The sequence below is a fragment of the Monodon monoceros genome, unplaced genomic scaffold (genome assembly GCF_005190385.1).
Source record: "Monodon monoceros isolate NGI ecotype Baffin Bay Population unplaced genomic scaffold, NGI_Narwhal_1 Super_Scaffold_20, whole genome shotgun sequence".
Lineage (NCBI taxonomy): Eukaryota > Metazoa > Chordata > Mammalia > Artiodactyla > Monodontidae > Monodon > Monodon monoceros.
Genome location: NW_021703777.1, coordinates 8,888,345 through 8,906,154, shown reverse-complemented (window position 1 = coordinate 8,906,154; position 17,810 = coordinate 8,888,345). Strand labels below are relative to the sequence as shown.

The 17,810-nt window shown below is 37.4% G+C and overlaps 1 protein-coding gene across 5 annotated transcripts in view; it reads left to right on the top strand.

The window, feature by feature from the left end:
* The window catches only part of SNCA (synuclein alpha), a 132,629-nt gene extending 116,530 nt beyond the window's left edge, over positions 1–16,099 (top strand). For 4 of the 5 annotated variants that reach the window (XM_029234615.1, XM_029234612.1, XM_029234614.1 and 1 more), the window contains exons 5-6: positions 13,384–13,464; positions 15,450–15,549. In XM_029234615.1, the coding sequence (XP_029090448.1) occupies positions 13,384–13,464; positions 15,450–15,500 (132 nt within the window). In that variant the 3' untranslated portion in view covers positions 15,501–15,549. Of the gene's footprint in view, positions 1–13,383; positions 13,465–15,449; positions 15,550–15,639 lie in introns of those variants that run through there. The other variant, XM_029234616.1, reaches the window with a different exon arrangement.
* The last annotated feature ends 1,711 nt before the right edge of the window (positions 16,100–17,810 follow it).

Genomic DNA, 17,810 nt, shown 5'->3' with positions numbered 1-17,810 from the left:
CCCCAATCCCAAACCTTTTATTAAAAACAGTCAAACTTGGGCTTCCCTGGTGGCGCAGTGGTTGAGAGTCTGCCTGCCGATGCAGGGGACGCGGGTTTGTGCCCTGGTTCGGGAGGATCCCACATGCCGCGGAGCGGCTGGGCCCGTGAGCCATGGCCGCTGGGCCTGCGTGTCCGGAGCCTGTGCTCCGCAACGGGAGAGGCCACAGCAGTGAGAGGCCTGCGTACCGCAAAAAAAAAAAAAAAACAGTCAAACTTCTCCTCATTTCATCTGTTCGCTTTATCTTCCTCTCTCTCCCTCTTTCTTTCTGAAGGGATTGCCAAGACTAAAGAAAGAGAAGGGCAAAAGGCAAGAAAATGAGTAATATGCTAACAGATTATCCAAAGTAGAGCAGGAATAGCTTCTAAATACATATTTCTATATAAGACTGGTTTCTCTAAAAGTATCATTTAATTAAAATGGGATTGTATTTTTAAATTACTTTTTAATTTATTATTTTCTTAATTGAAGCATAGTTAATTTACTATGTTGTGTTAATCTCTGCTGTACAGCAAAGTGACTCAGTTATATACATATATACATTCTTTTTTATATTCTTTACCATTATGGTTTATCCCAGGATATTGGATATAATTCCCTGTGCTATACAATAGGACCTTGTTGTTTATCCATTCTATATGAAATACTTTGCATCTACTAACCCCAATCTCCCAGTCCATCCCTCCCCCCACCCTGCCTTGGCACTTACAAGTCTGTTCTCTATGTCTGTGAATCTGTTTCTGTTTTGTAGATAGGTTCATTTGTGCCATATTTTAGATTCCACATATCAGTGATATCATGTGGTATTTGTCTTTCTCTTTCTGACTTACGTCACTTAGTATGATAATCTCTAGTTGCATCCACGTTGCTGCAAATGGCATTATTTCATTCTTTTTTTATGGCTGAGCAGTATTGCATTGTATATAAGTACCGCATCTTCTTTATCCATTCATCTGTTGATGGACATTTTGGTTGGTTTCATGTCCTGGCTATTGTAAATAGTGCTGCTATGAACATAGATAGGGGTGCATGTATCTTTTTCAATTATAGTTTTGTCTGGATATATACCCAGGAGTGGGATTGCTGGATCATATGGTCATTCTATTTTTAGTTTTCTGAGGAACCTCCATACTGTTTTCCATAGTGGCTGTACCAACTTACATTCCCAGCAACAGTGCAGGAGGGTTCCCTTTTCTGCACATCCTCTCCAGCATTTATTATTTGTATACCCTTTGATGATGGCCATTCTGACTAGTGTGAGGTGATACCTCACTGTAGTTTTGATTTGCATTTCTCTAATAACCGGCTGTGTTGAGCATCTTTTCATGTGCCTATTGGCCATATGTATGTCTTCTTTGGAGAAATGTCTATTTAGGCCTTCTGCCCATTTTTCGATTGGGTTGTTTGGTTTGATATTGAGCTGCATGAGCTGTTTGTATATTTTGGAGATTAATCCCTTGTTGCTTCATTTGCAAATATTTTCTCCCATTCTGTGGTTGATCTTTTCGTTTTGTTTATGCTGTGCAAAAGCTTTTAAGTTTAATTAGGTCCCACTTGTTCATTTTTGTTTTTATTTTCATTACTGTAGGAGGTGGATTCAAAAAGATATTGCTGTGATTTATGTCAAAGAGTGTTCTGCGTACGTTTTCCTCTATGAGTTTTATACTATCCGGTCTTATATTTCAGTCTTTAGTCCATTTTGAGTTTATTTTTGTGTATGGTGTTAGAGAATGTTCTAATTTCATTCTTTTACATATAGCTGTTCAGTTTTCCCAGCACCACTTATTGAAGAGACTGTCTTTTCTCCATTGTATATTCTTGCCTCCTTTGTTGTAGATTAATTGACCATAGGTGCATGGGTTTATTTCTGGGCTTTCTATCCTGTTCCATTGATGTATATTTCTGTTTTCATGCCAGCACCATATGGCAGTGATTTCCACCAATCTCTTCCAGCTCACTTGTTTGTTCTTCTGCCTCATTTATTCCGCTATTGATATCTTCTAGTGTATTTTTCATTTCATTTCAGTTATCATATTGTTCATCTCTGTTTGTTCTTTAAATCTTCTAGCTCTCTGTCAACACATTTTTGACCAGAGATGTATTACAGCCACAGGCATTAGTTTCTGTAAAAATCCCCCAGTCAATAATGTGTTAAACATTTCCTGTATTTTCTTGGTCTGTGACTCCATTCTTTTTCCAAGATCTTGGATCATCTTCACTATTACTACTATGAATTCTTTTTCAGGTAGATTGCCCATCTCCACTTCACTTAGTTTTATCTTGTTCCTTCGTCTGGAGCATATTTCTCTACCATCTCATTTTGTCTAACTTTCTGTGTTTGTGGTCTCCATTCTGTAGGCTGCAGGATCGTAGTTCCTCTTGCTTCTGGTGCCTGCTCACTGGTGGGTGGAATTGGGTCTTGCCCCTCAGGTGGGCAGGGCTGGGTCAAGTGGTGTGTTAGAAGTGGCTCAGGATGACTTTAGGCAGCCTGTGTGCTGATGGGTGGGGCTGTGTTTCCACCCTATTAGTTGTTTGGCCCTAGGTGTCCCAGCAGTGGAGCCTGCAGACTGTTGAGTGGGGCTGGGTCTCGGTGCCAAAATGGTGACCTCCAGGAGAGATCACGCCAATGATCATTCTCTGGGGCCTCCACCACCAGTGTCCCTGCACCCACAGTGAGCCACAGTTGACCCCCATCTCCCCAGGAGAGTATCCAGGACTCGCAGGTAGGCCTGGCCCAGGCTCCTATGGAGTCACTGCTTTGTCCTGGGTCCCAATGCATGTGAAACCTTGTGTGCACCCTCCAAGAGTGGAGTCTCTGTTTCCCCCAGTTCTGTGGAGCTCCTGCACTCAAGCCATTCTGGCCTTCAAAGCCAAATGCTCTGGGGGCTCCTCCTCCCGATTCCAGACCCTCAGAATGGGGAGCCTGAAGTGGGGCTGAGAACTCTCACTCCAGTGGGAGAACCTCTGTGATATAGTTATTTTCCAGTCTGTGGGTCACCCAACGGGCAGGTATGAGATTTGATTATATCACAAAAGTGCTCCTCCTACCATCTTGTTGTGGCTTCTTCTTTATCGTTCGATGTAGAATATCTTTTTTGGTAGTTTCCAGTCTTTTTTGTCGATGGTTGGTTGTTGAGCAGTTAGTTGTGATTTTTGCTGTTTTTTGTGAGAGGGGGTGAGCTCAAGTTCTTCTTGTCCACCATCTTGTCTCCTCCCCTCCCTGTCTAAACTGTTTTAGGCAGTTAAGGGCAGGGGCAGAAAGCTCTTCTGAGTCTGCTGGGCCTTAATTGCTTTCAGCTTAAAATAATCTACCTGCTGAAGTAGCAAATTTTGGGGTGGCACATTCTGCTCCTCGTCAGTCCCACCTTTAAAACTTCTCCAAGAAGTTTCACAGTCCAGAAGTTGAGCTGGTAGATTGCTTCTCTCACTGAACCAGTGTCTTGAGTCCTGAGAATAGGTCAATTCCGTTAAAGAGCTGCCTCATTTCAGAAGGCAGTGATGCAATTGGGCTCCCCCAGTTAGGCCTATATTGTGCAAGCAATTAGATATTCAATAAAAAAGCATTTCTGTGGAAACAAAAGAAAAACAAAGGTTAATGTTTGGAGCAGACTATAAACCCAGTTTGAGTCCTAAGGGCAGCCAGTTAAGAAGATTTCTAGCTGTCAGGGCCAAAACATCTTTTGCAGTTTGAATATCTCTGGTGGCATTGGGTGTTCGGGTAAACTTTCTCAGGGGCCCACACAGCAACAGGCATAAAGACTATCTATCTATACATGAGCTGCTGTGATGATTTCTGGGAAGTTTATATCAAGTTCACATTTAGTTTGCAGAGACTCAGGAAAAGAGCAGTTTTTGTTCATAGTGATTCCAAGTCAAGAAGTGGGTAAAAGTTGGAAATACTAGCTTGGTGAGTTTTAGCCAAATATTGAAGGAAGCTAGAAGAATTCAGGATCCAGTCTAGTTTACAGGTAGAAAACAAAACCTCAAAGACAATTAACAGCACTAGAATATGATATCCACAAAGGTATATTACTGAGACATGCTTTTTCTCTCTACAGTTAGCTTCATTTCTACCAAAGATAACCATGGTAAGACTAAGGTCTTTGCAAATTAAGTCTAGTTTCAACAAACTTGGCCTTATTATTTACGTAAGTGCAACAAGAATAGTGGCTGACCATATAGGCTCTTTTAAATCGGCTTTGTTGGAACCTTTCATAAGGAATCTCAGATTTAACTTTTAAATGCCTCTGGAGGCTAGGCAGACCAAGCCAAGGACTTACCATCAGACTTTGCCTGCAGTACCTATATATTTGGGGTAATTCTTCTCCTCTTGAGGTCCCCAAGCTATCTTGAGGTTCCTGCACCTGCCAGGAAGTGACTTTCCTTACTCATCTGATAAGGCTTCCAGGAAACCTGTAAGGAAAGTACCAGGCTGGTTTTTCAAGGGGCATTATTGGCTCCATAAAGTCAACCTTACTTCCTTAAACCTGTCTGGTCATATCTGACTCTGTGCACATTCTCAAATATGACATTCCAGTCGAAGCCTTGGTGTATAACCAATGTTTCCAATTGTGTCATGTTATGAGGACAGATTCCTATTGAACTTATGCAAATAATTGTAATGCCATGAAAATAAGAATACTCACTAAGAGCCTCCAAATTCTGGAGGGATCAGATAGTGAGAAAAAGTAATTGTTGTATCTTTGTTCACAAAGGTATATTTACCAACTTGCTAATAGCTTAAGAGAGAAAGAAAAAGGTTTCCTTAAATCTAGAAAAACAAAGCCAAGGAACCAAGAATATTTCAAACAAAAAGTCATAAAAGTTGTTCTCAGTCATTCACTCCCATGTAATTAATTCTTACTGATACTGATCTTTTGTTAGCAGTTTTATGAAGCCGTCAGTTTCTCCATTAGATTAATGCAAATTCTTACCCAGTTTAGTGGTATGATCAGAAAGTTATCAAAAGCCTGTACTTGTTAGATTCCTTTCCAGGAGTTTCCAGGCGTTTCTTGAAGGTGAAGCACTTTTGCAAGAAACCTTTTCCAAAGCATCAGAGTAAAAGAGTAACTGTCTGTAAATGACAAAAGAAAAGTCACAGTTAAAGATTTGATGAGAGTTCATTATAATGCAGTTGATAAGGAAATTTGATTATTTTTGTGACATACAACATCTTTTTTGTGTGTGTGTGGTGTGCGGGCCTCTCACTGTTGTGGCCTCTCCCGTTGCGGAGCACAGGCTCCGGACACGCAGGCTCAGCGGCCATGGCTCACGGGCCCAGCTGCTCCGCAGCATGTGGGATCTTCCCAGACCGGGGCACGAACCCATGTCCCCTGCGTGGGCAGGTGGACCCTCAACCACTGCACCACCAGGGAAGCCCGACATACAACATTTTAAAATAATAACTGGAATTGTGACTGAAAACAATACATATCATTTTTAGGAATTTTATACAATTTCTGGAATACATATTAATAACATACATCCATAGAAACACAACATAAAGAAGGTTTAGTATTACTTCTTGCCTGACAATACTTGCCATGTAATTTAACATCAAATAAACTTAACTAGTTTAACATCTCTCCTTTTTTTTTTTTTAATATAAGGTGAGAGAACCAATCTTTTGGGATGTTCCAGGGACCCTCTTGAAAATCCCAATTTATTTCAAGGACAAAAAGATTTCATTTAGAATTTGATTTGGGGGGCTCAAATAGGATCATAGGTCATTGTGGTACAATATTTAGTCAATCCATTTAACCAAAGTGACAAGAAAGTACTTTGCAGGAGGATATAGAAAGTTACATAATTGTTAAAAAAATAAGTTCTTTTAATAGAGAAGACTCAGTTTTCTTAAGTAATCAAAGACTTGATAAAGAGAACATGAAGCACAATCAATTATTTTGATAAAATACAGAATCTTTAACCTTTCACAATCTTATGAAGAGCAGACTAGTCTAAGAAAATCTTGGTCTTTTAGCAGATGAAAGAAAATTAAGTTTTACACAAATGTAAGTAAACTATTGTTATTAAAGCTTATTTTTAAAATATTTAGAATAAATTCATTCAATTTTAGCCAGTTTGACTACACAAGGCAAAATTCTCTTTTCCTATCCTCCCTCCCTCCCTCTCTCCCCAACTCTGTATATCCACTTAGTTTGTCTTTTCTGTTCTGCTTTCTCATTCTGAAATAATTATTTTAGGACAAAATTAGTCTTTTTCTATCTCCATACCTCATACCTTTTCTTAGCCAAAAACACATCTTATTCCCTTGCATACAGAGTTTTTTTCTTTCTAGTAGTTTCAATTACGTATATTAATTAGAATTCTTAACTCTTGGAAACTTTAATATCTAGTGACAACTAAGTAAGCAATTGTGAACTGTCACACTATCATTCCATAGACTGGCAAATTTAGGAGTACATTTCATAATTTCTAGAAGTATATGCTTTCTCATAGTACAATTTTTTTTTAATGTGACACAAGACATTTTACTGACAGATCTAAATATCTTTAGTTTCTCTGTAATAAGAAGCCAAAAGTGGATAAACCTATGTTCTGTATTTTATCTCATTTGGAAATGACCTCAATGAATTTCCATCCTTTAACTTAACATAGCAAAACTCTAAATTACCAAAGAGATTTAGAAAACTATTTAAGTAGACATATCATAAACCGTAATTATTTTTGAAAAGTTCACTTAAAATTTTTTTCTCCCCTAAAATTATTTCATTCACTTGTTCTTAACAGTCATATTTAGATTACTCATAAAATATCATGAGACATTAAAGCAGCTAGCCATCATCTTAGGTTATTTTTCTTTCTGACGAATTCTGTAACAGAGACACGTGAGCTTATTTGACTTTTAGTAAACCTAGGTCGAATAAATTATATTTAATGCTGAAAACTCTAAAGACATGCCGATTTTAATTAAACCAACAAACTTAAACTAGCTTTTATTTACCAAAGATTGTCCCAGACCCCATGAACTTGAAAAGCATTTGGGTTAGTGTCTGTTATACTTCAGAGTGTTTAAAATATTTAAATTGATAAGTGCATGTTTTTCTTTAAGCCAGTTAAACAAAGTCAGTTAATATTTTTTTTTTTTGGCAATACCATCCAGAGGTAGAAATATATCACATATACATAACATACATCCATAGACATATATAAACACACAGGTACCAACAGGGACCCTAAATTGTAGCCAAGAATCAGGTACAACAATACAAAACTCATTAGCTCGTAAATAACAGTTGAATCCAAATTGTGTCTCTGGAAGATGGAACAAGTGAAGGTTACCACTCAAATGGCTAAAGCATTTTACTAATTTTTGTGGCAAGGACTTTCATTTGTCCGAAGTAAGTAATCCTATGGAAGCTGTGGATTAACTTTTCCGCAAGGGAAGTTTTATAGCAGTTTGTGTTTTATTTTAAAAAGCCTCTCCCCCCACCCCCCACCCCTTTTGTTTACTTCAGTCTCAGAGGATGGTGGGCTGTGTTATTAGTTATATCCTTGGTGTGTTTACATTTCAAAGACATGGAAGATTTACATCTTCAAGGGACAAAGAAAGAATGTGAATTGTCTCCAAGGAGTTTTGGAATATGTTTCTCTATAATTATCAGAAGTCTAGGGTAATTACTATTTTCCTTCTTTTTAGAACACTTCTGTTCCAATGTCCTGAGTTTTTACAATATGTGCAAGCATTTTGAGATGAATTGGGGAGGTTTGGGGGTTGGTAAAGATAGGTGTGTTTTGAATTGTTTCTAGAGCTGCATTTCTGGTTTTGCAAAGGTTTGCAAGATAAGGACAGTTGATTTTAATTCCTCAAAGATTGGGTTGCAGCCTGAATACTGTCAAGGGGCTGGCGCACCCATCCAACTACATTATCTTTAATTTGCTTCCTTGTATCAGGGAGATTTCCAAAGAAGACGGAAATCAAAAGATTTCTATGTTCTGGAGCTTCAGGGTTTAATGCAGTATGCCTTTTAAAAGTCTGGATAAAGTCTTTAACGAAGGCCTTCAAATGTTTTCCTTTTCCTGAATGTACAATTCAGTCTCGGACCAGTTCACTTCAGGAGGAAAAAACCTCTACTGCTGCTTCTATTAGCCCCTGAATATTGGCCTCAAGCTGATCCATTTCCCGATTATTTATAGGAGGGCCTGGGTCCTCTGTTTCTTCTGTGAGAGTTCCCCTCCACCCGCCACCACCAGGAGCTGTCTGTTTTGTCTGTTAACTACAACATAATTTTATTATATATAATCCAAAATAGTTTTTATGGAGGGGAAAAACACACCTTGGCAGCTGTAAGTGGGATTGTGAATGTACACTAATCTTTTTAACTCCTCCCTAAATTTGGTAGGAACTGAAAGTAGAGGTAAAAGGGCTTTGTAATTTAACAGAACTACCGCCATCCATAGACATGAATTCTTGCATTGGGGGTCCAGAAAACATTTGCAAGGGACATTGCATAGGAAAGCCTGAAGCTGGCAGAACCTGATTACAGGGTCTTGTAATCAGAAAAGTAGATGGAAAAGTACAAGGAGTTGTAAGGGGCAGCGAAGCCAGCCCTACCACCCATCCCAAGTGATTCTGCTAAATTCACCTCCTGGCTTTCATGATTTACACAAGTAATCTTTATACCCTGGGCCTGGTGATCTGGACAGAGTGCTTTCTGCAGATCTTAACAGGAAAGGGAAGTTAAAACAGGCAGATGGGGCTGAACAAGACAAAAAGAATCCTTCATCTCTGTTATTGTTGTTGTCTTTAATATAGGGGAACCACAGCAAAGCTTGTCTAAAGAGATGCCAGTCTCGTGAGAATCATGAATTCACCAGTCTGTAAGGCTAGCTCAAACAACAAGCTTATAGGACCTATGCCTGTATTCAACCCTATGATTTTCCTCCTTATGACAAACAACACAAAAGACAAAAGAAAACAATGACCTAGGAGGAAAGGAATCAATAGAAAGCAAGAATGCTCATAACAAATCTTTATCATAACAAATCTTTACCAGAGTCACTATACCAAAGGAACTGACTCACACAAATAGTGTCTCCTGCTAATCTAAATCTAGAAAAAGGAAAAGGATTCTCCCCACTCTTGCTTCCACCAGATCCTGCAGGCAGAGATCCAGGAGACTGATGTGGTAAGAATTCTTACCTTCTACCAGAGCTTCCAGGATCTCTCAGCTGCAGCAACCCCAGAACAAGCAATGTCCAGCCAAAGGAGAGCCCCACATTCGGCACCAAACTATTGGGGAGGACAAATTTTCCCTTCGTTCCTTATAGGTTCTTTGGTTGGTCTCGTAACTAAATTGACATAAGACAGATTAACAGGAGAAAAACAAATTTACTTTCATATGTTTGAGAGCCCCACAAAGATATGGAACTCAAAGGCAGTCGGGCAATTGAGGTTTATATACTACCCTGAGCTGAAGAATGGGATAGGGGCCCGAGCTTCAAAGGGAAGGAGGGCAATTCACAGGAAGGTGAGATGAGCAGGTCTTTGGTAATCAGATGTTTTCCCTGCCATATAGATGACGCTTTCAGGTAAACAAAAAGTTCTGTCTGGTGAAAGCTCTCTTTCTGGTACAGGCCTCTAATCTACGTTCTTTTAGGCAGTTATGGAGGATGTAAAAAGCTCTTCCTGAGTCTGCTGGGCCTCGACTGCCTTCAGTTCAAATTAATCTACCTGCCACATTTTCTCCCCTTCAAATGCAACCAATCACCACCACATAGACTCCTGTTTCTTCTACAGCCTATTCATTTCTCCCAACCCAAACCTGGATAATTTCAAAGCAATGCCTAGATATCTCATTTGATCTAAAAACATTTGATTATTATTTTTTAGTTTATGGACTTTCTTTAAGTAAAACCCAAATGTAATATCACATTTTAAAAGTAAACAGGAACTCTTTAATTAAATATCCAGTCAGTGTTTAAATTCCCCCATCTCATATTTGTTTCTCTTTTCTCAAAACAGGATTCCAAATAAGAGTGAAATAAGGTTCTCAAGTTGTAATTTTCTAATGCTCTCTGAAGTCCACTTTAATCTATGTTTCCCAAAACTTTTGTTTTTCTTGCAGTTTACTTGTTGAAGTAGTTATTTGTCCTGTATCATTTCCCACAGTCCAGAATTTGCTGATTGCATCCAATCAATCTGTACGTGCTAAGGTACAGTTTGTATAGGAAAGGCAAGATACATGTTTGATGGTTTTCCTGTGATTGCATTTTTCCTGGTCGATTCTGGTTCTAATTTCTTGCTTCCATTATATATATAATCCACCTCCTGCCTGTGCTGTGCTTTCCTCATACTGCAGCATCCTATTCTGACCACTGGGTGGCACTTTAGTGAATATTCAGGGCCAGCAGGCTATGGGTGAAGGATATGGTAGGATGGTGAAATTATATTGCAGCACAAGACTGGATAGAAAAATAGGAAACTGAATATCATACACCCCTGTTCTTAAAGGATTTTGAGTAATTTTCTTTTATTCTGCAACTTCATCCCCACTATTTCCTCAATCCTCACTAGTTTCTCTAGCCATGCCCTTGGGGTGGTTTCTTTCTACACACTAGAGAATTCATCAGTGTTTTGATAAACAAAGGCAATTCTCACTTGTGCTTTAACTAATACTTTTTGTTTTTTTCCTTCTGGGTAAACTTTTATAGTATGAAAGGTATAATGGCCCCACAGAGCATATGTGCTTCTGAATAAACTTCTTTGATGGGTTTCAGCAATCAAATTATAAGATAATTTTGTTTAGCAGGAATAGACTCTTAACTGGGTCTTAAAGGAATAGGCAAGGCATAGTCAAGGATGTGAGAGAACGTCCTATTTCTCAGTTTCTGAAATCTATAGATAGTTAAAGAAAACATTTTGAATGCCAAAATTCTTTTGGAGAAGCTCAGGGTAGTGGTTAAGGGCACAGAGTCTGGAGTCACCTCTGCTAGTTTGAGCAAATTACTAAACCTCTGAAGCCAGATTTCCTTGGCAAGATGTGGCTAAGGATAGCCTGCCTCATGGGAGGTCTATGAGCTATTTCCACTTCATATAATACAGTTAAAGCCTTAATGATAGTTTATTAATATTAATGTATTTTTATCTTAATGAAATCAGTAATCTCATTCACCAGAGAACAACACATAAAGTCTAGCAAACTTGTGAAAGCAACACATATTTATTCCTTTAGTGAGTAAAGATGCCTGAAAGTATAGGCGTCTTCTTGTGACATGTTGATACTTATTGACCATCCTGGTATTTATATTTCACTTGATTCCTCTTTTTCCCATTTATTTATGTGTCTTTACTTTTGTAGCTGACTTTCTGTCTCATCACTTATTTGACTTCTTTTTCAATATTATATTAGCATTTCCTCTGTGGCTTCTCAAATCCTTACCCACAAGTGATACATATTTTACTTTATAAACTGTAGATATTTGGAGTATGGTTTTAAAGATTAGGTAAATACATGCTCAGAAATACATGTACTTTTAAAAATAACAGTTATTATGTACTTGCAACCTAAGTAAGTCATTATTTAAAATTAATAGGGATGGATTTTACTTGATCCCAATACATGATCAATCTAGCCAAAGAATTCACCAGCAACATTGACCATTACTTGGATGACCTTTGAAGAATGCAACAGACACACCCAAATACACATACACACACATATCCAATAACATTCACCAGTCTTAGCACCTCATTTGTGATAGAAAGCAAGTCAGTTCTGCATATTTACTTGTCCAGTCTATATCAAAATCTCTTAACAAATTAGGTTAGAAAAATAAATCCCTAAAAGCTTAAAATGCAAAGAAACAGGAAATTTACCTTGTTTTCCTCATACCTGACTATCACTAAAAGTTATCTAAATACTAATGAGAGGACTAATGATGTCATTGGCTCCTCCCAATTTAAAAAAGTTGTTGCTGCCCCATTTTATCACTAAGGCTATTTGATGCTTAGAGAAAGCTTAAGAAACTTGTTCAACATCACAAAAGATCTAGAATCTGTAGAAGCTAGGATCTGAATTCAAGTCTTGTGATACTACAGCCCTGGTGTCTAACCACCAATCAGCAGAACCTATGTTCTTGACATGAACCAAGAGGTGAAACACTGAAAACAGTACCTTTACTCCATGTTTAGAAGTAAGGTATTTGGGGGATGGTTTGTATCTTATTTAATTTATAATTAACTTGGACTTTTAAAATTTATAAAACAGGAGTTAGGCAGAGGTGGATGACCTATAAGCTTCTCTGCCCAGCTAATGTAAGAATGAGCTTTAGTTTGACGTTTTCTCACCGTCATCCATTTCCTTATCCCTTTCCCTACCTGTATTTTCAAGATGAAGACATGGGGAGATGTTATTTACATCAGGCATAGTTTTAAACAGAAGCCACATTGACTGAGGGACTATTTGATATCTTTGAGCAAGTTCATATAGGCTCACATTGCCTCCCTGCTCTTTTAATTTTCAGTCACCTCTTTTTACAATTCCTTTTCTGGAATAAATGCAAAGCAACAAAAGGTATTTAATGAAGAACACTAATAAAACCATGACCACAACAGGTTGAATTTGTGGTATCCTAAGGAGAGATAATTGGAAAACTGACCAAATAGTTGTGTTTTCTTCTGCCAAATATGTATGGTTTCAGTCTTGAAATTTGTTTTTTAAATTTGTTTCTTTGCCGTTATTAGAAATATAAAGTATAAAATATGTATGCTTTTACATTATAAATGGTTATATAAGTTAAAAACTTACAAAAAGGTAAAAATAACATGCATAGCTACCCAACAAAAAGTACTTTTCATATTTTGTTGTGCCTTCCTCCAATCTGTTTGTTTCACCTTTGTATCTGAATTCTACCTAGGCTGTATCCATAATATATACAACTAAACATTGTATCCTAAAGAGGTTCTTATTTTATATAATTTTTATGTCATAGTAATAGATGTTTTAATAATCTATTGAATTGTTGAATGATAATTTTCTTAATTCTTCACCATCCATTGAGCATTTAGGTTAACAATTTTTACTGCTGTCATTGATCCTGTGAGAAACACCTTTGTTCTCTAGCTTTGGACTGTTTCCCCAAATGGTGCATTACTTGGCCAAAAAATTCTACATTTTTAGCATTAATAACACCTGTTGCCTCAATGTTTTACCAAAGGCACTGTATAGTTTAGAATGCTAGCAGTGACACTAAGGAGTGCCATTTTCATTACATCCCTTCCAGTACCGTATATAAGATTTTTTTCAAAATATGGTTGTGATTTTTAAAAGTGAATAATGGTACCTCTTCAAAGTCTTTGAATGCTTTTCATTTAAATATTAGAGTGAAGGAGCCTCCCAGGAAGGAATTCTGGAAGATACACCTGTGGATCCTGACAATGAGGCTTATGAAATGCCTTCTGAGGTAAGAGTTTATACACGTGAAACTCCAAAAATAAAATTTAAGAGTTCAAGTTGGGTCTAACAATCAGTAACCCAAATCTGTCACTGTCAGATTTCCCTTATGTTTGTCCTTAAAGAGAATGACTTACTCTCTAGATGCACAAGTTAGCCAAATCCAGGACATGTATCGTGTGGACAGCTTTCAAGCTGTGAATGGTTTTTACGTTTGTAAAGAGTTAAAAAAAAAAAAAAAAAAAAAAAAAAAGGCAACAGCACTGATAGAGACGGTATGTGGCCCACACAACCTAAAATATTTACAGCCTGGCCTTTTACAGAAAGAGATTGCTGGCCCCTACATTGAAGAATTATTTTACTAGACACTCTACCTTCTAAAACAAATGCCAAAATGGAAAGTTAGAGAAATCAACTAAATGCCAAAAGTAGTAATTATTATTTGCCATCCATTTCTAGTGAGACGTTTGTATAGTAAAAGTTACTCAAAAAAATTAGAGAGTAGAAATATGATAAATGCATAGTTTGCAATGGATCAGTCTAACATTTTAAACAGCATACTTTAATTTGAAAGTAAGCTTCTTTAATAGAAAAGGTATCACAAGAGAAATTAGAAAACACTTTTCGATGAATGAAACTGACTCAGGAAGAAATAGAAAATCTGAATACATGTCTAATTAAAAAAGAATGAATTATTAAAAAACCCAGCCAAGGATAGAATTCCAGGACCAGATGGCTTCACTGGTGAATTTTACCAAACATTTAAAGAAGAAAAAAATACCACTAATTACAATTAATGCCAATTAACTTATCATCCAAAAAAAATAGAAGAGGGAGCACGCCCTAACCAATTCTGTGAGAACAATATTACCCAGATATCGAAACCAGACACCACCACTAAAAATTGAGTTAAAGTGTGTTGTAGTTAGGTTATTCTTCTTCTTCATGGCATTATTACAAGGCATATTGACAATCATTCCATTTGCAGAAATTGACCTTAAATTATTTGCCTAATTAATTTTACCAATATTTGGGGGTCTTTTTATACATGGCACAATGCTAATAAACACTACAGAAATACAGGAAGAGTAACTGCTAGTACCCGGATGCAAGGAGTTTACACTCTAGTAGGTTTGAAAAACAAATACAAGTGCATCCCTTCATTTATTCATCATGATACCCCTAACAAACCTTATTGACTGCCTTTTATGCACCAGGCATCACAGGGGCAAAAATATACACGATGCACAGAAGAGGTTAACATTTTACAAGATTTCTTTAGATCAGTCGGGAGAAGTTTTATAGCAGAGGTGGGTAGTGATCTGCGTGGGAAGGGGTGGGAGATATGATAGGCCAAAATGAAGGGAGGACATTCTAACACAAGGAAAACTCCAAGGCATACATGTCTGGGAGTGCATGTGGATATGTCAGAGGCACAGTGAGTAATTAAATGTGGTTCAAGCTTTGAAGAGTGACAGATGAAGGCTGCAGAGATGGGTCAAAGACGAATTGTAAAGTACTGTAAAAACCTGGCCATTTAAGTTTGTACTTCATTCAGAAAGCAGCTTGAGTTATTGAAAATATGTTTTTAAGCAGGATTCTGCTATTATTAGAGTTGTTTTTTAGGAGGACTAATCTGGCCACTTTGGTTAAGACCATCAATATTTTTATTGTCTATGTTATCCAAGTTCTAGGGAGAGAGAAGGAGCTTTGAAATAGTAATAATTGAAGCCACAGATGAAGATGGTATTCCCAACTGGGAAAGTAAAAGGAGAGAAAATGTGACTTGCCTTTAAATATTGTAGAACCAAATCAGGTGATTTCTTAGAAAGAAACTAACACTTTAGTTGAAGAAGATGAGAGCCAGATAAGATAGACCGGCTACTGTGTCCTACGGGACTAGGTCATGTGATTATTAAATGGCGCATGTGGAAGTAGAATTCAGACACCCTAACGCTGATCACAAGAATAATAATTCACTTTTATATTTGACAGGAAGACAAAACTATTAAAAAGAAGAAAATTATACTGGATGTAGCAGAATAGTTCCAGAACTGTTAAGACGATAACCTTTATTCAAAGTGGCAAGCCACGTCCCATCTCATTTTTGCCCTAATCAATTTTGCCCTGATCACTGGTCACTTATACTAAAACTTCGTGTTCTTTCCGATTTTCCTATTATTAGGAAGGGTATCAGGATTACGAACCTGAAGCCTAAGAAATATCTTTGCTCCCAGTTTCCTGAGATCTGCTGACAGATGTACCACCCTGTACCAGTGCTCAGTTCCAACGTGCCCAGTCATGACATTTTCTCAAAGTTTTCAGTGTGTCTTGAAGTCTTCCATCAGCAGTGATTGGCGTATCTGTACCTGCCCCAACTCAGCATTTCGGTGCTTCCCTCCCACCTAATATATGATAGCAGGGTCTCTGTGTGCTGTGGATACTGTGGCTTCAAATCTAAAGTGTTAAATTAAGAACACCTAAGTGACTGCCACTTATTTCTAAATCGCCACTAAGTTTTTGTTGCTGATGTTGAAAAATTGTGAATGATTTACTATAATATGATTTACTATAATATATTATAAGATTTTCAGGCGTCTTTTAATGATTCTAAATATATTGATGTATTGTGAAATTTAATACATATAATACTTAAATACGTGAGCATGAAACTATGCACCTATAAATATTAACTATAAAATGTTAGTTTTGTGATGTGTTTTATCTTGTGTTGTGTTTGTATATAAATGGTGAAAATTAAAATAAAATGTTCTCATTACAAAAATCTTATCTTTATCCCATCTCACTTGAATAATAAAACCATGCTTATAAACAACATGCAATGAGAGCTGACACGATTAACTTAAAGTTCTTCATGGCCATTTGAAGGAGGATAGATTTTAGAGCAGTTTAAAAAGATGAGATGAAACATTAACCCTTTACTGTGGGAATTCCCTGAAGCAGCACTGCCCAAAATATGTTCTGATGTGCACTAGTACCTTAAGAGACCCTACTAAAAAAGTGGGTTCCCCTCCTACACTGTTGGTGGAAATGTAAGTTGGTGCAGCCACTATGGAAAACTGTATGGAGGTTCCTCAGAAAACTAAAAATAGAATTACCATATGACCCAGCAATCCCACTCCTGGGCATATATCCAGACAAAGCTATAATTCAAAAAGATATATATGCACCCCTGTGTTCATAGCAACTGTTCACAATAGCCAGGACTTGGAAGCAAGCTAAGTGTCCATCGACAGATGAATGGACAAAGAAGATGTGGTACATATATACTGGGCTGGCCAAAATGTTTGTGTGGGTTTTTCACAAATGAACTTTTTGGCCAACCCAATAAGCCATAAAAAAGAGTGAAGTAATGCCATTTGCAGCAACAGGGATGGACCTAGCGATTCTCATACTAACTGAAGTCAGAAAGACATATGATATCATGTTGTGTAATCTAAAATATGACACAAATGAAACTACGAAACAGAAACAGACTCACAGACGTAGAGAACAGACCTGTGGTTGCCGAGGGGGAGGGGGGGAGTGGGGAGGGATGGAGTGGGAATTTGGGGTCAGCAGATGCAAACTAGTATATACGGAATGGATAAACAACAAGGTCCTACTGTATAGCACAGGGAGCTATCTATATTCAATATCCTGTGATAAACCATAGTGGAAAAGAATATGAAAAAGAATGTGTATATATATATATATATGTATAACTGAATCACTTTACAGCAGAAATTAACAACACTGTAAATCAACTACACTTCAGTAAATCAATAAATAAAACAAAAAAGTGGGTTCCATAGAATACAGAAGTGTAAGAAATGATATTGACTACATCCTCTTTAGGTAATCGTAAGGCACATTAACATTAGCACGTTAAAGGCTCTGAGAGAACCTGGTTAACTTCAACCCAGGATTTTCTTTTTTTAAATCAAATCTTTTCCTTCCAGGAAGTACCTTTAAACATCTCTGGGAACTACCAGAGAATCGCCTTAATGTCTCTAGATTTATAAAAATCTCTTGGACTCCTTTAAATTCTTGTAAACATATGAATTCTAGGATATTTCTTTAGGAAAGGTTTTTCTACTTAGGGAAAATCTGTTAATTCCCCATAGGTGCTGACAACAAATTTGAATGTCAAAAGACCTATACAAATCAATAACTTTTTAAAATCTTTTTAATTATTCAGGAGACAAATGGCATAGCCACTTTAAAAAGTCCCCAACAGAAAGTATAATTTTAAGAAAATATTCTAGAAGTGCTAGGCAGCTCAGATGCAATCATGAGTAATTTGATGTAGATTAGGCATTGGCAAGGAGGGGAGGCAGAATGAATATAACGGCT